At 45.1% G+C, this 26,391-nt stretch overlaps 1 protein-coding gene across 5 annotated transcripts in view; it reads left to right on the top strand.

Annotated features, from left to right (window-relative positions):
- Window positions 1-26,391, top strand: part of LOC140741720 (plexin-A1-like) — a 436,373-nt gene that overhangs the window by 214,840 nt on the left and 195,142 nt on the right. For all 5 annotated transcript variants that reach the window (XM_073072023.1, XM_073072027.1, XM_073072026.1 and 2 more), the window contains 3 exons: window positions 3,331-3,454; window positions 7,163-7,316; window positions 20,875-20,974. In XM_073072023.1, the coding sequence (XP_072928124.1) occupies window positions 3,331-3,454; window positions 7,163-7,316; window positions 20,875-20,974 (378 nt within the window). The remainder of the gene's footprint in view (window positions 1-3,330; window positions 3,455-7,162; window positions 7,317-20,874; window positions 20,975-26,391) is intronic.

Here is a 26,391-nt window from a genome sequence, read left to right on the forward strand (position 1 = left end):
GGGTGAGAGTTGACTTGATAGAGGTCTATAAAGGTGATAAGAGGCACAGATAGAATGGATTGCTGGTGCCTTTTTCCCAGTGTGCTAATCGCCAATTTCAGAGTTTGAGGTGAATTGAGGAAAGTACGGCAGTGATGTTTTTGATTTGGAGAGTTTTGAGTGCCTGCAGTGTGGTGGTGGTAGAGGCTGACGCAATACCGTACAAAAGTCCTAGGCAGGTATACAGGATATACTTGTGGCTAGGGTGCCAAAGACTTTGCACAGTACAGTATTTGTCAAATTGGAGTGGACAGTAAGTTTGTAAATCAGGATGCTGGGAATGGTGATGATGGAGCACGACTAGAGGGGTGTGGGACAGGTGGCAAAGCAAGGGTGCCAGAGGCAGGGGGTAGCTCAGGTGTAGACATACCTAGTGTTGAGACACCAGGCAAAGTAATTTGATTCCAAACAGTTGGTTTACTGATCATTACAGAATGTCCCTCCCCACTTCTTTCCCCTTTTCCCAACCACGTTTCCCATCTCCCTGCTGCTTTCCCACTCTCAGTCCATAATAGAGACCCATATCAGAATCAGGTTTATCATCACTCACATATGTCATGAAATTTGTTGTTTTTTTCCGTGGCAGCAGTACAGTGCAATATAGGTCGCCATATACAACCCTGAGATTCATTTTCTTGCAGGCATACTCAATAAATCTATAGAATAATAACCATAACAGAATCAATGAAAGACCACCCAATTTTGGGCATCCAGTCAGAGTGCAGAAGACAACAAACTGTGCAAGTACAAAAAGAATTAAAGAATAATAATAAATAAATAAATAAACAATAAATATCTACAACATGAGATGAAGAGCCCTTGAAGTGAGTCCATGGGCTGTGGGAACATTTCAGTGATTAGACAACTGAAGCTGAGTGAAGTTGGCCCCTTTAGTTCAAGAGCCTGATGGTTGAGGGGTAATAACTGTTCCTAGATCTGGTGGTGAGTCCTGAGGCTCCTGTAGTTTCTTTCTGATGCCAGGAGTGAGAAGGGACCATGTCACAGATACACTGAATAATAAGAGGCATAGATCGAGCGGACAGCAAGAGCCTTTTTTGCATGCAGAAATTGCTAATATGAGAGGGCATAACTTTAAAGTGTTTGGATGAAAGTATAGGTGGGATATCAGAGGTCAGTTTTTTACACAGAAGAAGAAAGTTGAGCAGGTCCCCAATGTGGTAGGCATAAAGAGATTGATGGTTCTGCTTGTAAATGACTTCAATACAAGCGCCCCCTCCTCCTCCAATATAAACTAACCTCTAGTACATTGGACATTGTCACTTCGAGGAAATGGCAGTCCAGGCAGCGCTCTCGTGGAGCTGAAAAGCGTTAATGCATTTGAGGGACCCTGCAGGGGAAGGGAGCAAAAAGATGTTGATGATGGATTGTCGAAAGAAAGATGGAAAGGACGAGGCTAGGGCAATGTGCACAGAATGCTTGAGGAACTTGGTGACTCAGGCACCATCTGTGGAGAGAAATGGATAGGCAATGTTTTGGATCGAAACCCCTCATCAGTCAGGAAGAAACTTGTATGGAGTGTAGACACCAGTCGGGCTGAATGGCCTGTTGGTGCACTTTATTTTTATCTTTATTTAGCATGGCCAATGAGCCCATCCTGGACAATTGCACCCATGTGATCAATTAACCCCATGTGCTCAATTAACCCCATGTGATCAATTAACCCCATGTGATCAATTAACCCCATGTGATCAATTAACCCCATGTGCTCAATTAGCCTCCTAACTGGTACATCTTTAGAATGTGGGAGGAAACTGGAGCACCCGGAGGAAAGCTGGGGAAAATGTACAAACTCCTTACAGGCAGTGGATGAATTGAACCTGGATCACTGGCATTGTAATAACGTTACACTAGCCACTACTCTGCCAATTTCTTGGCCTGCTCCTGTGAAACAAGTTGACCTGCCATGTTTATGTCTGCACCTTACAAAATTCTATCTTTTGTCCTGATTTTGGGTTGGAAAAATACAATCCTTTCTCATCCACGTGAAACAAAAATAATCCCTTCAAAACTCACTCCGCATTTCCACCCTGTTGTCTCCCCCATGGTAACAGGAGAAGCATCTGACCTTCGACCTTAGCAGTGCGGTGACTTTGAATTTATTGCCTAGCCTTCTTTATCGTCTCCCTTTGCTCCATGTGTGGTCTCGGGAAAATGCTTTATGCATTGCTTCCCAAGTTTAAATGGTTTATAATAAAGAATGGACTGTTTGGGTAGAGGTGACAGGGTTCACAATCTGAGACTTGATAGGCCGGCTGTGTGAGGCTGGGGCTTCCTACGACTGGTCACTTGGTTGCGGCTTCATTTTTTTGAATTAAATTCCTTGAAGAAAAGAGTCTCCAAAGGAGGTCCTGTGATGTACTTATTCACTTAAGGCCTGGTGATAATTAATGGTAGTTGCTTTTGAAAAGGGGATTGGTGTGGTTGAACGCCGGAGGCGGAAGATTCTACAGTCAAACTGAGACGCAGAATCAAATTTCAAAGTACATCAATTATCATGGGGTTGGGTAGTGGAACAAGTTGCCCATGGCTCTTTTGGCGGTATCCACTAAGTGTCTCATTGCGCCCTATTGCACAGAAACTGGCCGTTCGCCCTGTCAAAGCTGTGCTGACTATCCACCACCCAGAGTCATAGAGTCATACAACATGAAAATCCCTTTGGCCCAACTAGTTAAAGCTGAGACGAAGGTGCTCATCCAAGCTAGCCCCAATGTGGCCCGTAATTTTCTAAACCTTTCCTCTCTACGAATCTGTCCAATGTGGCCCGTAATTTTCTAAACCTGTCCTCTCTACGAATCTGTCCAATGTGGCCCGTAATTTTCTAAACCTGTCCTCTCCATGAACCCGTCTCAAGTGTCAAATCTTATGTAAATCTCTTTTACTTTATTCCCTCCACACTTTCATCACTTGACCTGCACTCAGGGTCACTTGCCACAGCCAACAGGCCTGTTGACCTGCACGCCTTTGGAGTGTTTGGAGGGAAGTGGACTACCTGGGGCAAACCTGCACAGTCACGGGGAGAGTGTGCACACACAGAGTGTCCAAGGTCAAGATCGAACCCAGGACCCCGGCGCTGTGAGGCAGCGCCTCTGTCCACTGCACCATGGTGCCACCCGTTGGGTATAGGAAGTTCGGCGTGTGTGTGTGTGTGTGGGGGGCGGAGGGAGGGTGGGAAAGTGGCTTGTTCTGCCATCTCATTGGACCACGTAGCACTGTTCTGCTGTCATGATAAAGAAATCTGAATGTGATCGTTGGCCCTGCTGCTCCCCACAGCTGCTCCCGGAAGGATAAGTGTGACCGGGCGAACGAGTATCAACGCTTCGCCTCCAACCTGCGTCAGTGCGTTCAGCTGAGCGTGCAGCCTCGGAACATCTCCGTCACCACCTCTGAGGTCCTGGTGAGTGAGACTGTGTGGCATTTGATATTGTGGGGGTGGGGGTTTGTATCTATGTTTCTGTTCTGTTTTTCTTCTTGGGAGCTGGTTATCTCAAGGAAGGGCAGCACTAACAGTTCATCCCTAACTGCCCCTGGGGTGAACCACCACCTTGAACCACAACAGTGTTTCTGGCAAAGGTGTTCCCAACACAGGGAGCTCCCAGATTTTGACCCAGCGAGTGAGATAATTCCATGTCAGGGTAGAATGGACAACTAAGGTGGGGAAGGGATTGTCCCATGAGCTTGTTGATAGTAGAGGAATTGAAATTGGTTTATTACTGAGGTACATGTGATAATAGTACAGGGTGGTGGGGTGGAGATACGTCCCTACCAAAGGAGGTGGAAGGTGCTCCTTCCCTCTGCTAATCTGCAGGTCACCCTCGGGCAAGGCACCTGCTTAGGGTGCCCCGATCAGGGTCACATGAAGCCATGGGAGCAGGTGGTGGATGGTCGTACGAGTAGCCGGTGCAGATCACAAGTCCTGGTTATGTGACCACTGACGCCAGACTGACAATCTCTGACAGTATTGATAATGGCTGGGGTCACCCATCTTGGAAAGACGCTGCCCAGAAGGCAGCAATGGCAAACCACTTCGTAGGAAAATTTGCCAAGAACAATCATGGTCAAAGGAGCATTATTGCCCACATCATACGACATGGACTGAGGTACAGTGACAAACTCGTCATTCGTACGGATCTTACAAAGCAAATCAGTTCACACGCACTTCAATAAAACAGGAACAGAATGCAAGATAAAGTCCAACAGTTACAGAGAAAGTGTAGTCCAGGTAAGGTGCAAGCTCGTAAGCAGGTAGACTGTGAGGGCGAGAGTCCGTCGTACCTCTCAATAGACTTATAGCAGTGGGATAGAAACTGCCCTCGAGCCTGGTGGTGCGCGCTTTCGGCGGGGGGGGGGAGAGAAGAGAGAATGTTCAGGGTGGGTGGGGTCATTGATTATGCTGGCTTCTTTACCGAGGCACTGAGATTCGATTGAGGCTAGTCCATGTGATGTGAGTTTTACTGGGCCCCCATCTGACTGGTTGGATTTGAACCCGTACGCGGTGGCCCGGTAACAAAGAGTGTCCACAACCCTCAGTAGTTTCTTGTGGTCACGGGCAGAGCCGTTACCCGACCTGTGACAAATCTGGAAAGGATGCTTCCTGTGGTGCATCGCTAAAAGTTGGCACACGTCAATAAAGACATTGTTGAGCTTTCTTGGCTGTGGCATCTATATTGGTTGCTTGGGAATCATAGAACATAGAACAATACAGCACAGTACAGGCCCTTCAGCCCACAATGTTGTGCCGATCTTTAAACCCTGCCTCCCATATAACCCTCCACCTTAAACTCCTCCATATACCTGTCTGGCAGTCTCTCACTAGTGTCTCTGCCTCCACCACTGACTCAGGCAGTGCATTCCACGCACCAACCACTCTCTGAGTAAAAAACCTTCCTCTAATATCCCCCTTGAACTTTCCACCCCTTACCTTAAAGCCATGTCCTCTTGTATTGGCAGAGGTGCCTTGGGGAAGAGGCGCTGGCTGTCCACTCTGTCTATTCCTCTTAATATCTTGTATACCTCTATCATGTCTCCTCTCATCCTCCTTCTCTCCAGAGAGTAAAGTCCAAGCTCCCTTAATCTCTGATAATAATGCATACTCTCTAAACCAGGCAGCATCCTGGTAAATGTCCTCTGTACCCTTTCCAATGCTTCCACATCTTTCCTATAGTGAGGTGACCAAAACTGGACACAGTACTCCAAGTGTGGCCTAACCAGAGTTTTATAGAGCTGCATCATTACCCCGCGACTCTTAAACTCTATCCCTCGACTTATGAAAGCTAACACTCCATAAGCTTTCTTAACTACCCTATCTACCTGTGAGGCAACTTTCAGGGATCTGTGGACATGTACCCCCAGATCCCTCTGCTCCTCCACACTTCCAAGTATCGCCATTTAAAGTTCCTTTCTTTTATTAATGGAATTACATCAGCATTTACACTCCAACCCATTAGATATAGGAGCAGAGTTAGGCCATTTGACCCATCCGCCATTTCATCATGGCTGATCCATTTCGCTCTCAGCCCCAATCTCCTGCCTCCCCCCCCCCCCCCCACCCCCGTATCCCTTCGTGTCCTGATTAATCAAGAATCTATCAATCTCTGTCTTATATATACCCAATGACTTGGCCTCCACGGCCATGTGTGTCAACAATTTCTACAGATTCATCCACCCTCTGGCTAAAAAAATTTCTCCTCACCTCCATTCTAAAAGGATGCCCCTCTGTTCTGAGGCTCTGGTCTTAGAGGACACTCACTGCCCCTGGACAGAGGAGGTAGTTAACAGCATTGGAGGGTCTGGAGTCACATATAGTTCAGAGCGAGCAACAGTAGCAGATTTGTTCCCTCAAGGGCAAATGATGAGCCTGGTGGGATTTCATGGGTTCCAGTCAGCTGTGGATTTAAACCCATGTATCTTGATGTGGTGCCCTGGTAACTTAAACAATGTGCACCTAATCCTTTCTCTAATGCATAAGGAGAGTATATGTGAGGATTTTAAGTATGTGTGTATTTGAACTGCGAATTCAATGAAGCCAGAATGGTTCAGGGCAGGAATCCAAAGTTAGTTTGGAATATTTGTATGGATCAACAGAGCGTTGATGGGAATTGGCTGGGGATCTGGCACGTCAACAGCTGGGCCGTGACCTCTTGGAATTAGCCGGGCAGAATCTGATGTTTCATTCTTCTGGCACTGGGGCTGCTGGTACAAGGGAGGGAAGGGGAGGCTGAGGACAGTGTACTCTGAAACAGTTCACTCAGCCCCGTTGCAGATCTGACAAGTCCTGCCCAGCAAACCCTTCCCACCTCCCCCTCACTGCACACCAGACCAGAGTCAAAACATTACTGTTTAACCTGCAGAGGTTGGAGTCCAGGGACGCCCAGGCCCCACTAAACATCAACACCTTCCAATCTCTCAGCCTTTTAAGGGGATTCATTGGAGAAGGCCCAGGGGAGGTTTACAAGAACAATCTCAGGAATGAAAGGTTAACATATGAGGAACATTTGATGTCCCTGGGCCAGTACTCGCTGGAGTTTAAAAGACTGAGGTGGGATCTCATTGAAACCTATTCAATATTGAAATGGTTTGATAGAGTGGACATGGAGAGGATATTTCTAATTCTGGGGGAGTCTAGAACCAGTGGGCACAGCATCAGAATACAGGGACATCCCATTAGAACGGAGGTGAGGAGGATTTCTTTAGCCAAAGGGTGGTGAATCTGTGGAATTCGTTGCCACAGATGGCTGTGAAAGTGAAGTCATTGGGTATTTTTAAAATAGAGGTTGATAGATTCTTGACTAGCAAGTCATCAAGGGTTACAGGGAAAAGGCAGAAGAATGGGGTTAAGAGTGATAGTAAATCTGCCATGATTGAATGGGAGCAGATTCGATGGGCTGAATGGCCTAATTCTGCTCCTATATCTAACTGTCTTATGGACTTATGGTAATGTGTATTTCAATTGTCCTTCCAAGCTGGATGATCGTCTGTCTCTCTCCCTCTCCCCCTTCCCTCTCCCCTTCTCCCTCTCCATCCTCCTTCCTCTTCCCCCTCCCCTTCCCTCTTTCCTCCCTCCACCCCCCTTCCTCTTTCTCCCTCCCTTCCATTCCCGCTGCAGTTAATTCTACAAACCCGCAACGTTCCCGACCTTTCCACCGGAGTCAACTGTTCCTTTGAAGACTTTACGGAGACAGAGGGTCGGATCATGGATGGCCGGATCTACTGTCGCTCTCCCTCTGCCAAGGACATCATTCCTATCACCAAGGGCCAGGGTAGGTCACCTTTATGACCAGAAAGATGATATGCCCCCCCCCACCCCCCATTCTGCACTTGGTGCCTCCACCATCCGGACACCACGTTGTGGTAATTCCTGTGGCAGGGCGGGAGGGAGGAATTGGACCTGTTTAGCTGTTGTGGTTTTGTTTTTTTTTTGCTGTGTTCTCTGTTGTTCTGCCAAGCACGGTGGGCACGCTATGTGGCACCGGAAAGTGTTTCGACATTCGCAGTCTGCTCCCCCCGCACATCTCAAGATTCTGTTGGTTGTTAAGGCAAATGATGCCTTTCACTATATATTTCAATATCCAGGTGATAGGTAAATCTGCTTCGGAATTTGACTAAGGGAGACTGATGCTGCTGCAATCTGGAGCACTCAGTGGATCAGCCAGTATCTGATTGAGGGTTGTCACCCAAAGCATCGGCAATTCCTGTCCTCCCACCGAGGTTGCTTGACCTGCTGAGTTCCTCCAGCGGTTTGTTTCTTGATGTGGTACACTAGTCTGGAGAAGATTGTTTCAGAGGTTCATTTTATTGTCAAAGTGTGCATGTACAATACAACTCTGATATTTGTCTGCTCCAGATAGCCATTCAATACAGAAAGGCCATGGAAGAAAAGACAGCAACTCACCCCAGCATGAAAAGGAAAGAAACAAAACTTGAAGGGCCCAAAATCCCTTGTTTGCCCGCAGCAAAAAACAGCCATAACTGGATGTTGTACACTGGTCTGGAAAAGATTGTTGATGTTGTACACTGGTCTGGAAAAGATTGTTTGTTGATGTAGTTCTCTGCACTGGAAAAGATTGTTAATCCACTGCTCTGGACTGGAAAAGATTGTTAATCCAGTGCTCTGGACGGGAAAAGATTGTTAATCCAGTGCTCTGGACTGGAAAAGATTGTTAATCCAGTGCTCTGGACGGGAAAAGATTGTTAATCCAGTGCTCTGGACGGGAAAAGATTGTTAATCCAGTGCACTGGACGGGAAAAGATTGTTAATCCAGTGCTCTGGACGGGAAAAGATTGTTAATCCAGTGCTCTGGACTGGAAAAGATTGTTAATCCAGTGCTCTGGACGGGAAAAGATTGTTAATCCAGTGCTCTGGACGGGAAAAGATTGTTAATCCAGTGCTCTGGACTGGAAAAGATTGTTTGTTAATGATTTCTCTGGTCTGGAGGTACTGCAGGTGAATGGGTGATCCAATGAGGAAAACTGTTTGGGACTTTGGATGTTGGGAAGAGACGAAGAGTTGTACTTGGACCATAAGACCAGAGGCATTGGGGCAATATTACATCATTCTGCAATCAAATTTGCTCTGGCATTCTATCATGTCTGATTTACTTACCATCTTGACCCTATTCTCCTACCTTCTTCCCAAAACCTTTGATCCCCTGACTAATCAAGATCATATCAGCCTCTGCTTTATATATACCCATTAACTTGGCCTCAACTGCCGTCTGTGACAATGAATTCCACAGATTTCTTCCTCATATCTGTTCTAAAGGGACGTCCTTGTATTCTGAGGCTGTGTTCTTTAGTCCTAGAATCCCACACTTAGAAAACATCTACTCCTCATCCACTCTATCTTGGCCTTTCAGTATTTGGTAGGTTTCAATGAGATCCCCCCTCATTTTTTTTAAACTCCAGTGAGTACTGGCCGAGAGCCATCAAACTCCTGTTATCTGTTAACCCTTCTATTTCAATATTCAACTTCCCATGGGGAAAATTGCAGTTATTATCCTGGAAGCTCAGAACTTCCATATCGCACCAACATTGAATGTCTCCAGTCTTTGATGTGGAAATACAGTACAGTTGGCCCTCCTTATCTGCGAGGGATTGGTTCTGGGACCCCTCGCGGATACTAAAATTCACGGATGCTCAAGTCCCTTATTCAACCTGTTTAATGTGGTGGACCTTAGGACCCAGCGGAACCCCAGACCTTATTTAGCCTGTCTCAGTGCGGTGGACATTAGGACCGGGCGCCGGAGCTCTGAATGCACAGTGTTTCTGTTCACGAAAATAATCATGATCACGATTGAAAATAAAGTGGAAATAATAAAGCGATTGAAAAGAGGTGAAACGCCATCGGTCATTGGAGAAGCGTTAGGCTGCATCGGTCAACGATCAGAACAATTTTAAAGGATAAAGTGAGAAAGGCCCTGCCCTGATGAAAGCTACAATTATTACTAAGCAACGCAGTGGTTTAATTATTGCGTTTTGGGGTTTTGGGTTTTTGATCCTCCACATCAACCCGGCACAGTGCAGAGCGCACTCGGGAGCAGTCTGTCCCAAGTCCCGAGAACTTCTGTTCCCGAGCCCGGCATTGAAACATACATTCTTAAGTGTTTTATATGCATAGAAAGGTAAAATATATACTATATACTAAGACAAACGTTTGACTAACTGATGCTAAATAATACCAGATATACCTGTTCCGACTTACTTAGTAAGAGAACTTCCAATTTTTTTCGATCCCGATCCACAATAACCCACGCACATCCTCCCGTATACTTTAAATCATCTCTAGATTACTTATAATACCTAATACAATGTAAATGCTATGTAAAATGGTTGTTATACTGCATTGTTTAGGGAATAATGACAAGAAGAAAAAGTCTGTACATGCTCGGACAACAAGTGCTGGAAGAGCATTTCCGGGTTTTTGCGATTCGCGGTTGGTTGAATTTGCGCATGCGGAATCTGTGGATAAGGAGGGTCGATCGTACTAAGCAAGTCTTAGGTACATGTATATCCTGTAGCAGTGTATTACACTGTACCGCTGACACAAAAACCCCCCAAATTTCATGACATACATGAGTGATGATAAAGCCGGTTATATATGGGTCTCTATTGTGGACTGAGAATGGGAAGGGGGCAGGGAGAAAGGGAGTCATGGTTGGAGAAGGGTGAGGGGAGGGAGTGGGAAGCTATATACATAGAGGCTAAGGTGCTTAAGACTTTTTACTGTTCTTTTATACTGTAAGTAACCCTGTTACTCCTGACAAAAAGGGACAAGATGTAATGCTGGTCAGACCACATTTGGTGTATTCTGAGCAGTTTTGGGCTCTATACCCTCATAATAAGTCCTGGTTATGTGACCACTGATGCCAGGCAGACAATATCTGAAGAGTATTGATAATGCCTGGGGTCACCCATCATGTAAAGACACTGCCCAGAAGAGGGCAGTTGTAAATCACTTCTGTAGAAAAATTTGTCAAGAGCAATCATGGTCATGGAAAGACCATGATCACCTACGTCATATGACATGCCACATAACCTCAGAAAGGGTGTCCTGGAGAGGGTTCAGGGAATGAGCGGGTTAACGTACGAGGAGCGTTTGATGGCTCTCGGCCTGTGCTTGCTGGAGTTGATGGCCTAATTCTGCTCTTGTGTCTTTCGGTCTTGTGAGAGAATTGAATCCTCAGCTTTCTCTCTCAGATGGAGAGGTTGAACAGCTGGGCCAAGCCTGATGCAATTTATTAATGCCAGACCCATCCAAGAGTATAAAACAAAGTAACAGCTGCTCTCATCGTCCACTTTTTTGGATGCGTCAGCGGTTGGACTGAGAAAAGTTGGTTCTTGTCTCTGTGAGATGTTTATGAGGGAAGAACAGTGAGTGGCCACTTTATTAGATACACGGGCTCGTTAATGCAAATATCTAATCAGCCAAACATGTGGCAGCAAAGTTATAAAAGCAAGCAGCTCAGTTATTGTTCCGACCAAACGTCAGAATGTGGACGAAAGGTGATCTAAGTGACTTTGACTCTGGGATGATTGTTGGTGGATTGATCATCTCAGAAGCTACTGGACTGGGGTCTTCACACACACCAGTCTCTAGAGTTTACAGAGAATGGTACGGAAAATGCCCAGGGAGTGGCAGTTTTGTGGGTGAAAACACCTGGTTAATGAGAGAGTTCAGAGGAGAATGGCCAGACTGGTTCAAGCTGACAGGAGGGCGACAGTAACTCTGATAACCACACGTTACAATAGTGGTGTGCAGAAGGGCATCTCTGAACACACATGTCAAACCTTGAAGTGGGTGGGCTACAGCAGCACGACCACGAACATACAGTGCACTGTGAAGAAAGCTAATGGCATGTTGGCCTTTATAACAAGGGGAGTTGAGTATAGCAGTAAAGAGGTCCTTCTGCAGTTGTAGAGGGCCCTGGTGAGACCACATCTGGAGTATTGTGTTCAGTTTTGGTCTCCAAATTTGAGGAAGGACATTCTTGCTATTGAGGGGGTGCTGCGTAGGTTCACAAGGTTAATTCCCGGGATGGTGGGACTGTCATATGTTGAAAGATTGGAGCAACTGGGCTTGTATACACTGGAATTTAGAAGGATGAGAGGGGATGTGATTGAAACATATAAGATTATTAAGGGATTGGACACACTTGAGGCAGGAAACATGTTCCCGTTGTTGGGGGAGTCCAGAACCAGAGGCCACAGTTTAAGAATAAGGAGTAGGCCAATTCAGAACGGAGTTGAGGAAAAACCTTTTCACCCGGAGAGTTGTGGATCTATGAAATGCTTTGCCTCAGAAGGCAGTGGAGGCCAATTCTCTGGATGCTTTCAAGAAAGAGTTAGATGGAGCTCTTAAATATAGCGGAGTCAAGGGATATGGGGAGAAGGCAGGAACGGGGTACTGATTGTGTATGATCAGCCATGATCACAGTGAATGGCGGTGCTGGCTCGAAGGGCCGAATGGCCTACCCCTGCCCCTATTGTCTATTGTCAATGGTCTCTTTATTAGTTACAGGAGGTTCCTAATAAAGTGACTACTGTGTGTATATTCACCAGCAAAATCTCAGCGTTGCCTTGGACGTCGTGACACAGAGAGGGGGGGGGGGGAGGAGGGAGGGAGGGAGAGGGAGAGAGAAAAAGGAGAACGTCCTTGGGCTTCTATTGAATTATGAGTTTTCGCTGAAAGAAATCAAATTTAGATCTCAGTTAAGGCCATATGTAAACTATGAGTTCTGTGAGGAGCCTTGGGAGTTACATAAGTACATGTTATGGTCTGGATAGGGGGGAGGGGTAGAATATTTACACAAAAATAAAGTTAAGGGAAAAAAATAGTTGCAAGCATCGCCACAGATGTGTTCCAGATGTTCCTGTGAGCTTGTTTCGCTCTTTTCTGCTTGTGCATTGGGGAATGAGAGCTGAGACCAGAAAATGATTCTTGCAGATGTTGACCGATCAAGGGTTTGGGTGGGGGGGGGGGGGAAGGGGTTAGTTAGTATTGAGCCCCTGTTGGTGTGTATTTGGGTTTAATTTTGTCTGTGCAATGATAGAGCTTGAGGTTACTGGCACTGGGACTGCAGAGGGAGGGTGGGAGGGGGGAGAAAAAGAGAGTGAGAGGGGGAGAGAGAAAAGAAATAAGGTCCCCAGGTTCCAACATTTATTCAACTAAATGAATTCAAGGTACACTTATTATTGAAGTATGTATAAATTATACAACCTTGAGATTAGTCTGCTTACAGGCAGCCACCAAGTCGGAAACCCGAAAGAACTCAATTTAAAAACAAGACTAATACCCATCGCGCAGAGAAAGAGAGAATAAACTCAAATCATGCGAACAACAGAAGCAAGTCTGAAGCAAATAGAGTCCGTAGACCCGAATCCCTGGAGCAGCCGGAGTAGGTAAAAGACCTCGGTCTCAGTTCATCACACGGTGGGGCCAGTCACCGTGAAGCCCGCAGGCACGAAGCGCAGGGCAGCCGGAGCAGCCTCAGTGCCACGGAGAGAGGAGTGAACATCGCGGGATGTGAGGGAAACGACCCCACCCCCAGCTCCGGTCCTGACGTCCTGCCTTTCCAACCTACCTGGGCTGGCATTAAAACTCCAGCACTGATGACACCAGACTGACGAGCTAGCAAGAGGGTCGTCGCATCAGGAAGGGGAGCTTTAGAGTCTGAAACAGATTTTTTAGAAGCGTAATTAGGAAACACAGCAAGTAAGAGAAATAATTCTCAAATGATGCCTGATTAATTATTAATTAAACTCTGATGGGAATTTGAACCAGAGGTATTAAGAGATCGGAGGCAAAAACGAATTTGCATTGGCCCAATATTCTCCTGTCAATTTGTTGCTGTGAAAGAGCTTTTTGACTTTTAAATGCAGTTTAATTTGCTTTAAATATATTTTTAAGTATAAGGCTTAATAAATTTAATTAAAACATTTCAATCAGCTTCAATGATTTATTGATATTAATAAATTATATGCAATTGTATCCAAAACTATGAGGGTCATAGAGAGGGTAAATGCAAGCAGGCTTTTTCTACTGAGGTTAGGTCAAAGGCTAAGAGTGAAATGTTAAAGGGGATCCTGAGGGGAAACTCATCGCGCAGAGTGGTGAGAGTGTGGACTGAACTGTCAGTGGATGTGGGTTCGTTTACAACATCTAAGAGAAGTTTAGATGAGTGCGTAGATGAGAGGGGTATGGAGGGTTATGGTGCATGATTGAACTAGGCAGAATAGCAGGTTGATATGGACTGGATGGGCCAAAGGGCCTGTTTCTGTGTGTATTGTTCTATGACTCTACATGTTTAAGGAACCCTCCATCTGTCCTGATGTAGGATTGTAATCCGAAACATTGACAGTTCCTGCCAATCCCGCAGGTTGTGCTGTTGCTCCAGATAATGGTGACTGACTGTCCGTCATATCCGATGATGACAGGAAATCTGTGTGGGAGAGTTTTTGAAGAGGAAAAGCCATTGCACTGGGGCAGTTCTACTCCCTCGACCCAGAATTCCAGGTCAAGTGGTACGAATGAGCGTCACAAACTGGGCCATTCCTTGGTGGCAGTGGGTGACCGTGGCACCTCCTGTACCTTGTCACGTCCTTCATTCTCCATGGAGTGTGGCAGAACTGCCGCCCTAGCCGTTGGATCTCACCTGTCCTGTCCGCCGGAGGTGAGTTTGCATCCGAAGAATGCCATGTCCCTACCTCACTGGGGTGTGAGGTCACTGACTGCCCTCACCTGGTTCAGCCCACCTGTCGAAGCGGTGTACCAGGGGGTGGCTTGCAAAAAGCTGCTTTTGGAGCCGTAGGTGAGGGCTGAGTGTCCAGTGAGGACCAGAGGTGAGTGAGCTGCCTCAGAATGGATATGAGAAGCCCCTTCACCAGTGTGCTGCCCCTCCATGCACAACCCCATGCTCCAGATTACAGGAAGGCAAATGCAATGTTACATTCATTTTGAAGTGGCGAGAATATAATAGCAAGGAAGTAGTGTTGAGGCTTTAAAGGGCATTGGGCAGACCACATTTGGAGCACTACAAGCAGTTTTGGGCCCCTCATCTTGGAAAGGTTTAGCAGAATGTTTATGAGAATGATCTCGGGAATGAAAGAGTTAACATGCAAGGACCGCTGGTTGGCTTTGGGCATGTACTTGCTGGAACTTAAATGAGTGGGGAATTTTATTGAAACGTACCAAATTTTGAAAGGCCTAGATAGAGTGGAGGTGCAGAGGACGCTCACTATAATCGGAGAGTCTAGGACCAGAGGGCACTCTCTCAAAATGGAGGGATGTCCAATTAGAAAAGAAATGGTGGGGGGGGGGGGGGAATTTCTTTAGCCAGAGGGTGATGAATCTGTTGGAATTCTTGCTACAGACGGCAATGGAGGCCAAGTCACTGGGCGTACTTAGAACTTAGGTAATAAGTTCTTGATTGGTCAGGGTGTCAGGAGAATGGGGTTGAGAGCCATGATGGTATGACAGAGCTGACTCGATGGGCTGAATGGCCTAATTCTGCTCCTGTGTCTTATGGGTGTGGTGCCAGTCAAATGGGCTGCTTCGTCCTGGACGCTATCAAGCTTCCTGTGTTTTGGCCAAGGTGCACTCACCCAGCCTGGGGACAACCCATCCGTGACGTAGATTGGATAGAAGTTTGGTGGGAGTTGTGGTTCAGCGCTTACAAATGAGAATCAGGTTTTATATCACCGACATATGTTGTAAAATATGTTACTTTACAACAGCAGTACAGTACAAAGTTCGAAGTAAATTTATTATCGAAGTACATGTACGTCACCACATGCAACCTTGAGTTTCGTTTTCTTGCGGGCATTCACAGTAAATCAAAGAACTCTAATAGAATCAATGAATGACCGACCCAGCCAGGTGGACAAACAACCAATGTGCAAAAGGCAACAGACTGCAACTATAAAAGAAAAAAAAGCGAGTAATAGTAATAAATAAGTAAGCAATAAATATTGAGGACATGAGATGAAGAGACCTTGAAAGTGAAAGTGAATGCATAATTTAAAAAGCTATAAATTACAAAATTACAATAACAAATATGTATAATTTAGATTTATTTTAGTGCAAAAAGGAGGAAAAAAGTGAGATAGTGTATATTAATTCATGGAACAGTCATAAATCTGATGGTGGTGAGGAAGAAGCTGTTCCTAAAACGTTGAGTGTGTGTCATCGGGCTCCTGTACCTCATCCCTGATGGTAGCAATGAGAAGAGGGCTGATGATGGTAGCAATGAGATAATGGATGCATCCTTTTGAAAATGTCATGGATGCTAAGGAGGCCAGTGGCCACGATGGAGCTGGCTGATTTTGCAACTTTCTGCAGCTTTTCCTGATCCTGCGCAGTGGCCCCTCCGTACCAGAAGATGATGCAACCAGTTGCAATGCTGTCTGTGTTTTGCTTTGCCATCGCTGAATTTATTTCAATCCCACAAGAGCTGGCATCAGGGATATGCTCGTGAAACGGATCCAACTTACCAGTAAATTTGGCTTCAGCACAGAATGCTGACCACCGCTGAAAATGTGTGCTGCCATTATCCAATGTGTCAGGCAGGGTTACGGTATTTTGGAGTGCCTCGTGGAATTCCTTTCACTGTGCAGTGGCTGTAATCCGTTCTGTCAACAGAAAGTCCCATTCCTGGAGTTCATACAGCCGTAGTCATGGAGGCAGAGGGCTCAGAAATGAGCCCTTCAGCCCAGCCTGTGAAAGCCAACCTTTGAACTTGTGCTGGTGCTACGTAGAAACAGAATCACTTTATTATCATCGGTGTTTGTCACACAATCTGTAGTTTAGTGCAAGATATAAACTTTAATATAAGTTACTATCACTAAGTAGGTACGCACAGTGCTGTGCAGAAGTCTTTGGCACGTATATATACTGAAGAAATTGTAGGTACTGTACTGTACTGCTGTCGCAAAAAAACCCCCCAAATTCCATGACCTACGTGAGTGAAGATAAACCTGATTCTGATGTGTGTCTCTATTGTGGACTGAGAGTGGGAAGGGGGCAGGGAGAGGGTCGGGAAAAGGGGAAGGGAGAGGGGAGGGAGCGGGAAGTAGCAGAGACATTCTGTAATGATCAATAAACCAATTGTTTGGAATCAAATGACCTTGCCTGGTGTCTCAGGGCCGGGTGTGTCTGTACCCCCGTCCCCGGTACTCCTTCTCTGCCACCTGTCCCGTGCCCCTCCTGTGTCATTCCATGGGTTGTTTATGATTATTTTGTTTTTTTCTGTTGGTATTAGCTCAATTTATTGTCTTTTGGTTGATTGTCCATTTTTGTACGCAGCTTTTCATTACTTCCATGGGGTCTCTTTGCATTTACTTTGAATGCCCACAAGAAAATGAACCTCAGGTGACATATATGTACTCTGATGATAAATTTATTTTGCCTGTGACCGTCCTCCTGTGTTAGACACGTCTACCCAGGATGTGTCGACACACTTTGATTGACAAGTTTATCGGTGCCTTGCTTCCGTTGGTTTTGGGCATGAGGACAACAGGAGAATGATCCAATTATTGGGAGTGCCTTTCAGAAACATGAAATGTCAAATACCACATGGCAGTGTGGAATTTCAATGCAGTGTATTAACTATTCAGGAACCTCTGCGTAATGTACACTCGGTGGCCACTTTATTTGGTACAACAGTACACCTCGTTGATGCATATCTCTACTCAGTCAATCATGTGGCAGCAACTCAGTACATAAAAGCATGCAGACATGGTCAAGAGGTTCAGTTGTCATTCAGACCAAACATCAGAATGGAGAAGAAATGAGATCTAAATGACTTTGACCATGGAATGGTTGTTGGTGCCAGACAGGGTGGTTTGAGTGTTTCAGAAACTGCTGATCTCCTGGGGTTTTCACGCATAATATTCTCTAGAGTGTACGAGAATGGTGCAGAAAGCAAAATAAAGAACACACAGTGAGTGGAAGCTCTGTGGGTGAAAACACCCTGTTAACGAGAGAGGTCAGAGGGGATCAGCCGGATTGGTTCCAACTGACAAGAAGGTGGCAGTAACTGGAATAACCACGCATGACAACAGTGATGTGCAGAAGAGCATCTCTGAGCGTACAACACGTCTAGCCTTAAAATGGATGGGCTACAGCAGCAGAAGACCATACTTGGTTCCAGACCTGTACCTAATTAAGTGTCTATTGAGTGTGTGTGGAGCATTTGATGCCTCTGAGCCTATACTTGATGGAATTCATATGGATGGGGGAGGCTGGGGTGATGGGATCTCACTGGAACTTAGTGTATACTGAAAGTTTAAGATAACCAGAATATGCAGAATCTCTTTTGTGTTTATGGATACTGAAAGACCTGGATAAAGTGGTTAGGGAGAGCATGTTTCCCTCAGTAGGAGTGTCTAGGATCTGATGCCACAGCCTCAGAATAAAGGGACATCCCTTTAGAGCAGAGATGAGGAACAATTTCTTCAGCCAGAGAGTGGTGAAACTGTGGTATTTGTTGTCACATTTTGAATCAGAATCAGGTTTATTATCACTGATTAAGTCATCAAACACTACAGCACAAAAACAGGCCCTTCAGCCCATCTAGTCCCATTGACCTGCACTGGGACAGACAGACACATAGTTTATTGATCCCGAGGGGAAATTGGGTATATAGCCCTCCATGCCCCTCCCATCCATGTACCCATCCAAATTTCTCTTAAATGTTGAAATCAACCCCACTTTTGTGCTGGCAGCTCATTCCGCACTCTCACCACCCTCTGAGTGAACATTTCACCTTTCATCCTTAACCCATGACCTCTAGTTGTAGTCTCACGCAACTTCGGTGAAAAACACCTGCTTGCATTTTCCCTATCTATACTCCTGATAATTTTGCATAACTCTATCAAGCCTCCTCTCAATTTTTTACATTCTAGGGAATAAACTCCTAACCTTTAACTGAGGTTCTCCAGTCCCAGCAAAATGGTTGTAAATTTTCTCTGTGCTCTTTCAGTCTTATTTGCATCCTGTAGATAGGTGACCAAACTGCTCACAATACTCCAAATTAGGCCTCACCAATGTCTTATACAATTTCAACATCGCATCCCATTTCATGTTCTCAATTTAGCCTTCAGGATTTCCTTGTTAAATGTTCTTTTGCATTTCTTACATTCCTCAGGTATCTCATTTGTTCCTACCTGTCTATTCCTGCTATGCACCTCCTTTTGATTTTCTTAACCAGGGCCTCAATATCTCTCACAAACCAAGGTTCTTTAAACCTGTTGCCCTTGCCTTTTATTTGGCAGCAACATACAAATTCTGTACTCTCAAAATTTCACTTTAGAAGGCTTCCCACATACTAAGTACCCATTGTCAGAAAACATCCTGACCCAATCCACTCTTGCCAGATCCTTTCTGATACCATCAAAATTGGCCTTTCTCCGATTTCCCAAGGACCCACCTACACTTTTCCATAATTACCTTGAAGCTAATAGTTGCAAAGTGTTCCCCCACACAAACTTCTGTCACCTGCCCTGTATCATTCCCTAACAGGAGATCTAGTATCACACTGTCTCTAATTGGGACCTCTATGTACTGATTAAGGAAACTTTCCTGCACACATATGACCAACTCTTTCCCACCCAGTCCTTTTACAGTATGGGAGTCAAATCAATATGAGGAAAGTTAAAATGACCTACTATAGCAATGTTATACTTGTTGCAAGTCTGCAATCTCTCTTCAAATTTGCTTCTCTAAGTCTCATGGACTATTGGGTGGTTTAAAACATAGCCCCATTAGTGTGGTCATACCTTTCTTATTGCTCAGTTCCTCCCATAATACCTCTCTAGATGTGCTCTCCACTCTCTCCTGACTGAGCAATGCCATGATATTTTCTCTGACTGGTAACGCCACCCCTCCATCTTTAATCCCTCCCGCTGTTTCACATCTAAAACAACAGAATCCCAGAACATTGAGCTGCCAGTCCTGCCCCTCCTGCAACCAAGTATCACGAATGGCTACAGACTCATAATTTCCCATGCTGATTCATGTCCTAAACTCAATGCCTTTCCTGCTATTGTCCTTGCATTGAAATTTATGCAGCTTAGAGCATTAGTCCCACCATGCTCAATCTTTTGATTCTTGACTTTGTATGTAGGCTTAATATCTTTCACCATAACCTCTCTACCGTCTTTTCTGAATCTCTGGTTCCCATCCTCCTGCAAATCTAGCTTAAACGTACAATATATGTCACAAAGTTTGTTGTTTCACAGCAGCAGTACAATACAATACATAAAATATATTATAAATGATAATAAGAAATATGAAATATGAAGTATATTTAAAAGTGAAATTAAATAAGTAGTGCCAAAAGAGAACAAAACATTGTGAGGTATTGTTCATGGTTTTATGGGCTAACCAGAAATTTGATGGCGGAGGGGAAGAAGCTGTTCCTAAAATATTGAGTGTGTGTCTTCAGATTCCTGTAGCTTCTCCCTGATGGTAGTAACGAAAAGAAGGCATATCCTTATTTGTGGATGCCACCATTTTGAGACATAAGCTTTTGAAGACGCCCTTGATGATGGGGAGTCATAGGCTGTACTTAAGCAGAGATTGATATGGTCTTGATTAGTAAGGGGGTTAAGGGTTACAGGGAGAAATTGGGAGAATAGAGTTGAAAAAACAAAGACATCAGCCACAGTTGAATGGTGGACCAGACTCAATGGGCTGAAAGGTTTAATTCTGCTTCTGCATCTTACAGGTCTTATAGTAATGATGAGTACAAAATTACCTAATTCCTTTATAGCTTTAACTAGTATTGGGAATGCTGAGCTAGAGGGATGGGTGTCATTGGGTACTTTGGGGAACTGGAGGGATGGGTTTCATTGGGAATGTTGAGTTGATGGGATGGGTTTCATTAGGGATGTTGAGCTGGAGGAATGGGTTTCATTGGGAATGTTAGGAAACTGAAGGGATGGATTTCATTGGGAATATTGAGCTGGAGGGATAGGTTTTGTTGAGAATGTTGAGTTGGTGGGATGGGTTTCATTGGGAATGTTGAGCTGGAATGATGGGTTTTGTTGGGAATGTTGATCAGGAGGGCTGGGTTTCAAAGGGAATGCTGAGCTAGAGGGATGCATTTCATAGGGAATTTTTGGGAACTAGAGGGATTGGTTTCATTGGGAATATTGAGTTGGAGAGATGGGAATGTAGGTAACTGGATTTTCATGAGGGTTAAGAATAAGGAGGTTGGGCATTATGATCTTGGCTGAACTGCTGTGTTTGGTATTGATGCTCCGTTTAATCCTCCTTGAGAACCCATCATTAATGACCATCTCGCCTTTTGCTTTGTGCAGGAGACAAGCGGGTGGTGAAGCTGTACCTCAAGTCCAAGGAGACCGGCAAGAAGTTTGCCAGCACGGACTTTGTGTTCTACAACTGCAGTGTTCACCAGTCGTAAGTATTTGTACCATTTCCTGGAGAAGGGTGAATCTGATAGGAGAGGGTAGAAGGCCATGGAAGAAAGTGAAGGGGGAAGGGTACCAGAGGGTGGTAATGGGCAGATAAGATAAGAGAGGGTAATAGTGAAGGCGGAGGGGTAATTACTGGAAATTCAAGAAATCAATGTTCGTGCCATCAGGTTGGAGGGATGGGTTAGAATATAACCGAGAATATAAGGTGTTGCTCCTCCATCCTGAGGGTGGCCTCATCGTGGCAATAGAGCAGGCCATGGACTGACATGTTGGAATGGGAATGGGTGGCCACCAGGAGATTCTGGCGGATGGAGCGTAGGTGCGTAGCGGTCTACCAATGTTCATCAGGTCTCACCAATATACAGGAGATTCCTATCAGTTTCTATCCTCTCCTTTCAGATTCCCCCGTATCACCTATCACGTACTACCTTGTGCTTCTTCCTCTCCTTCCTGACCCCCCCACCAACCTTCTTTCTTTGACTTCTAATCCCTTTTTTCCAGTACTGATGAAGGGCATGAGGTATTAAAAATATAAAAAGTGTACAGTACCACCAGGCTCAAGGACAGCTTTTTATCAGACTCTTCTCTGATAAGATGGACTCTTAGCCACAATGTTTATCTCATTCTATTGTTAACCTGCACAACATATTTTCAGTAGCCATTCGACCCACTGTGGCTGCTACAACATTCGATCATGGCTGATTCATTATTTCTCCCTTTAACCGCTGATGCCTTTAGTAATCAAGAAACTATGAACCTCCACTTTAAATATACCCAGTGACTTGGCCACCACAGCTGTCTGTGGCAGTGGAAGTTAACCACAGATTCACCACTCCTCCTCAGCTCTGTTCTAAAGGGACGTTCCTCTATTATGAGTTTGTGCCCTCTGATCCTGGACTCCCCCATTAATGGAAACATCCTCTAGGCCTTTCAGTATTCAACCTTTATCATTTTCTATCATAATTCCAACCCTCTTTATAGCGCCACAACAGGCTTTGCGCCAAGAGACACCCTCTGTTTTAGGGAAGGACTTGTGGGGGACTGAGACTGATCCACACTTGGCCAGAGGAGCGGGGGGAGAAATCTTTTCCTCCTTTATTGTTTCCATTCTTCATTGGGGAACTACCTCAGCATATTTCCATGTGAACTTTTTAAATGCACGGAATATGTGACCACAAACGTCAAAAGTCTGCTGAAGTTTCACCAGTGTACAGATTTATTTCTCCTTCATCTTTGAAGATGTTTCTAATTTAATTGGGTCTGACAGTTTTAACCAGTTGGCTAATTTACATCAGAATGTGAGCTGGCCCCCCCCCGGGAGGCTTGGCCCAGATGTCATAGAGCAACTCGCCAGCTTGAAGTTCCTTCGGCTTTCCTTTGAGGCTGCGTAGTTTTCACTGACTGTTGCGTGGAACCTGCCTGCTTCTCACACTTTCACCAGTGTCCTGGCTTCACGAACACACCTCCCAGCTTCCTCCCCTGTTCCCCTTCACTCAGCAGCCTCTCTGTTAGGTACACCTCTTCCCCTGCTCGTGAATGAGGAAACCTACTCGGCCTATCACTTGGCAGCAACTCAAATCCATACAAGCATGCAGACGGGCTGAAGATTTCCAGTTGTTGCTCAGGCCTAACGTCATAATGGGGAAGAAGTGGGATCAAAGGAGAACGGCCAGACTGGTTCAAGCTGACAGGAAGGCGACAGTAACTCAAATAAGCACGTGTTACAACAGCGGCATGCAGGAGGGCATCTCTGAACGCACAACACGTGGAGCGTTGAAGTGGAGCAGCAGAAGATCACGAACATACACTTTATTCAGTATAGAAAGTACCAAAGTACATATGAAGCTGTTCTTATCTTATAAGTAAATAAAGAGTGATTGAGGAACAAGTCCTAGATCAATCTAACCCTTCCCTCATACCAAACCCTCGCTTTTTCTTTCATCCATCTACTGTAAGATGTCCCTGCTATATCTGTCTCTACCACCATCTCTGGCACACTTTCTGCACACCCATCACTCTCTGTGTGTAAAAAAAACACAACTTACCTCTGACCTCCCCCTCAGTCACCGTAAGCGTACACTTCAGTGCATTGGCCATTTCCACCCTGACGCGGTCTGACTGTGCCCAGCCCTTGCATCTTGGGCCACATGCCCAGAAGCAGCCTGGGTCTTGCTGTGTGATCCCAGGCACCATTTAATACCCATCCCAAATGGTCCCTCGGGAAGCTGACGGTTCTTGGACCTCTGCAACCCATGTGGGAACAGTGCTCTCTCCAGTGAACTCTGCGGTAGTTTGCTGGACCATTTCACTCCAGACTGACACTGAGGCAGACTTCCTTCCCTGAGGATGTGTGGGCATGATAGACTGGTTAGGTCACCGCCCTGGCATCCACAGGCATATAGATCCTGAGATGTGAGTTCAAACCCCACTAAAACAGCTGGGGAATTTATCTTCCAGTCATTCAATGATTCTGAATTTAAAAAAAAATTAATAACAGTGGAGCTACCAGATTGTATTTCAAGCTCTGTGAGATTTAGATTAAGATTTATTTATCACATGCTGCTATGCATCCAGATAGATGCTTCCTGTGGTTTGTAGATGGAAATTGGTATGGATCAACGGGGACGTGCCAAATTCCTTCTCTGACGAAGTTGAGGCATTGGTGAGCTTTCTTGACTGTTTGTTGGAGGACTGTCGGTGTGCGTGGGAGGGTGAGAGGAATGGGGGTTGTCTTGCTGTTGTTGTTGCTCGCCTTGTTCTGTGAATATGATCTGCTTGCTATCTTGAGCCAGAATGCATGGTGACACTTGTGGGCTGCCCCCAGAACATCTTTAGGTTATGTTTGTTGTTAACGTAAACGATGCATTTAATTCTATGTTTCAATGTACGTGTGAAAAATAAATCACAGTTCAGAGTTCAAAGTAAAATTAATTATCAAAGTACATATAGATTCTGAGATTCATTTTCTTGTGGGCATACTCAATAAATCTATAGGATTATTGCCATATCCGAATCAGCGAAAGATCACACCAACTTGGGTGTTCAACCAGTGTGCGAAAGACAACAAACTGTGCAAATACAAAAAGAAGAAACAATAATTATAAATAAAAAAAGCAATAAACAATGAGAACATGAGATGAAGAGTCTTTGAAAGCGAGTCTGTTAGTTGTGGGAACATTTCAATGATGAGGCAAGTGGAATTGAGTGAAGTTTTCTCCTTTAGTTCAGTCTGGACCAGGACAGGCTGTTGGTGATATTCACGCTTGGGAGCTTGAAGTTCCCAATCCTCTTGACGTGAGCCATTGGTGTAGACAGAAACATGTGGATCACTCCCCCACCCCACCCCACCCCTGTCCTGAAGTCAAGGACCAGCTCCTTGAGTGAGGGAAATGCTGTTATTATGCCACTAGGCTCTCTATCTGATTCATGTACTCTGACTCATTGTTATTTGAGATTTGTGTCACAGGATACTGTGACATCATCTGGAAACCTGTAGACCAGGCGTTCCCAACCTCTTTTAATGCCATGGAGCTTTACCATTAACCAAGGGGCCTGTGGACCCCAGGTTGGGAATCCCTGTTGCCGATGTTGAAGCAGAACGTGGCCATGCAGTCGGAGTAGAGAAAGGGGCTGAAGAAATGGCCTTGTGGCGATGTGATAGCAAATTGCTTATCTATTTTCCAGTGATAGTATATTGGCTGAAGGATAATCAAGAACCTTGGAACATTTTACCCACTGTCCTTCGGAATTGTCACGTGTTTAGCCCAGAGGTGTCCTCCATGGTCTCCTGTGAAAAAATGTGTTGTTAGAATAGATTATCGCCTCACTGTTTAGGGAACTTGAGTTTATGAGCACATTTTGAAAACTATTTTGTCAGCTGCAGGGCTCTTTGGGATGTCCCATCTTGGTGAAAGATCAGCTGGAAATACAAATCATCTCTTTGTGCGAATCCAGAACCTAGCTTCCTGGAACAGGGATTCAGGGAGTGCTGGAATAATGTAAGATGGATGGGTCATGGCTGTGGTCTTGTGTGCGGTGGGGTCTTGACATAGAGTAACAAGGGGGAGGAAAAAGAACTTGATTAATTTCTTTAAACATGAATAAAAAAACACAATTTTCTTGCATGCTGACATCCAAGGTTCTGTGATAATTAACATGAGCTATTAACGTTGAAATACATTTACATATTAATAAATCTCCAATTACCATCTTTTTAATCATACTGATAAACAAGCTCACTTTTTACTTTAAAGAAAATAACCGATCGGATGTTTTTTGCTGGATATAATGCATTCTGATAGATTTGGGGTGAACATGATTAAAAGGGAGAAATTATTTTAAGTGCTCTTTTAGCTCCGGGTTATAATTTTGTGATACAGTCTGGTGCATTTTTTTAAATGAAAGTGCACCATGTAATCTGGGACCTAAGAGATTAAAAGTACAAACTAATTGCTTCAAAGATGTTAAAGTTCCTTTTGAAATATGCATTTTCATTCTTTTTGCCTGAAGTTATGAATAATTAAGAACTCCCCCGGATTACTTTTTTGGAGAGGAATCTTTAGCGCTGGTTGCGTTTTTTCATGTTAGTTGCCAAGTAGCCTCAGTTCTTTGCAGCATTTGTGGTTAAATTCCTGCCTCCACCCTCTTTGCCTCTCCCATCGTTGTGTCTTCAGTGAGCGTAGAACATAGGACAGTATAGCACAGGAACAGGCCCATGACTGCAGTGAACACAGTGCCAAAATAAATCAGAATCACAAATGCAAGAGGCTCTGTAGGTGCTGGAAATCCAGAGCAACACACACAAACTGCTTTTATTCCCATCTACGGATGCAGCCTGACCCGCTGAGTTCCTCCAGCATTCCGTGTGTGTGTTACTCCGAATGAGAATGAGGCCTATTACAACTGTCGTGAAGTGTGTCGCTTTGCAGCAGCAATACAGTGCAATACATTAAAAAATACGATGAATTTCAACCGGGGTTGGCACCAAAACCTGTTTGTGTTACCTGTTTGGGCAACGATTCACGGTGTTCGGTGTGCAGACAGTTTCAGCGTAGTCTGCTACCTTAATTCCCTCTCAGTTGGCTTCATTGCAGGGAGGGTTGGCACGCAAACGGTGGATGGATCGCAAATGTCTCCATGTTGACGATGCCAGCATAGCGTGCCCACAATTTACTAACCCTAACCCGTTTGTCTTTGGATTGTGGGAGGAAACCGGAGCACCCGGAGGAAACCCACGCGGTCAAGGGAAGAATATAAAAACACCTTACCTCCAGCGGTGGGAGTTAAACCGATCGCTGAGCACTGACATTGTGAAGCATTGCGTTTATTACTACACTATCGTCTCAACCTCCAGACTGCAGGTCACTTAGCCGGGCTGAAATTGATGTAGAGAAGTACTTC

Source organism: Hemitrygon akajei, chromosome 19, assembly GCF_048418815.1.
Source record: "Hemitrygon akajei chromosome 19, sHemAka1.3, whole genome shotgun sequence".
Taxonomy (NCBI): Eukaryota; Metazoa; Chordata; class Chondrichthyes; order Myliobatiformes; family Dasyatidae; genus Hemitrygon; species Hemitrygon akajei.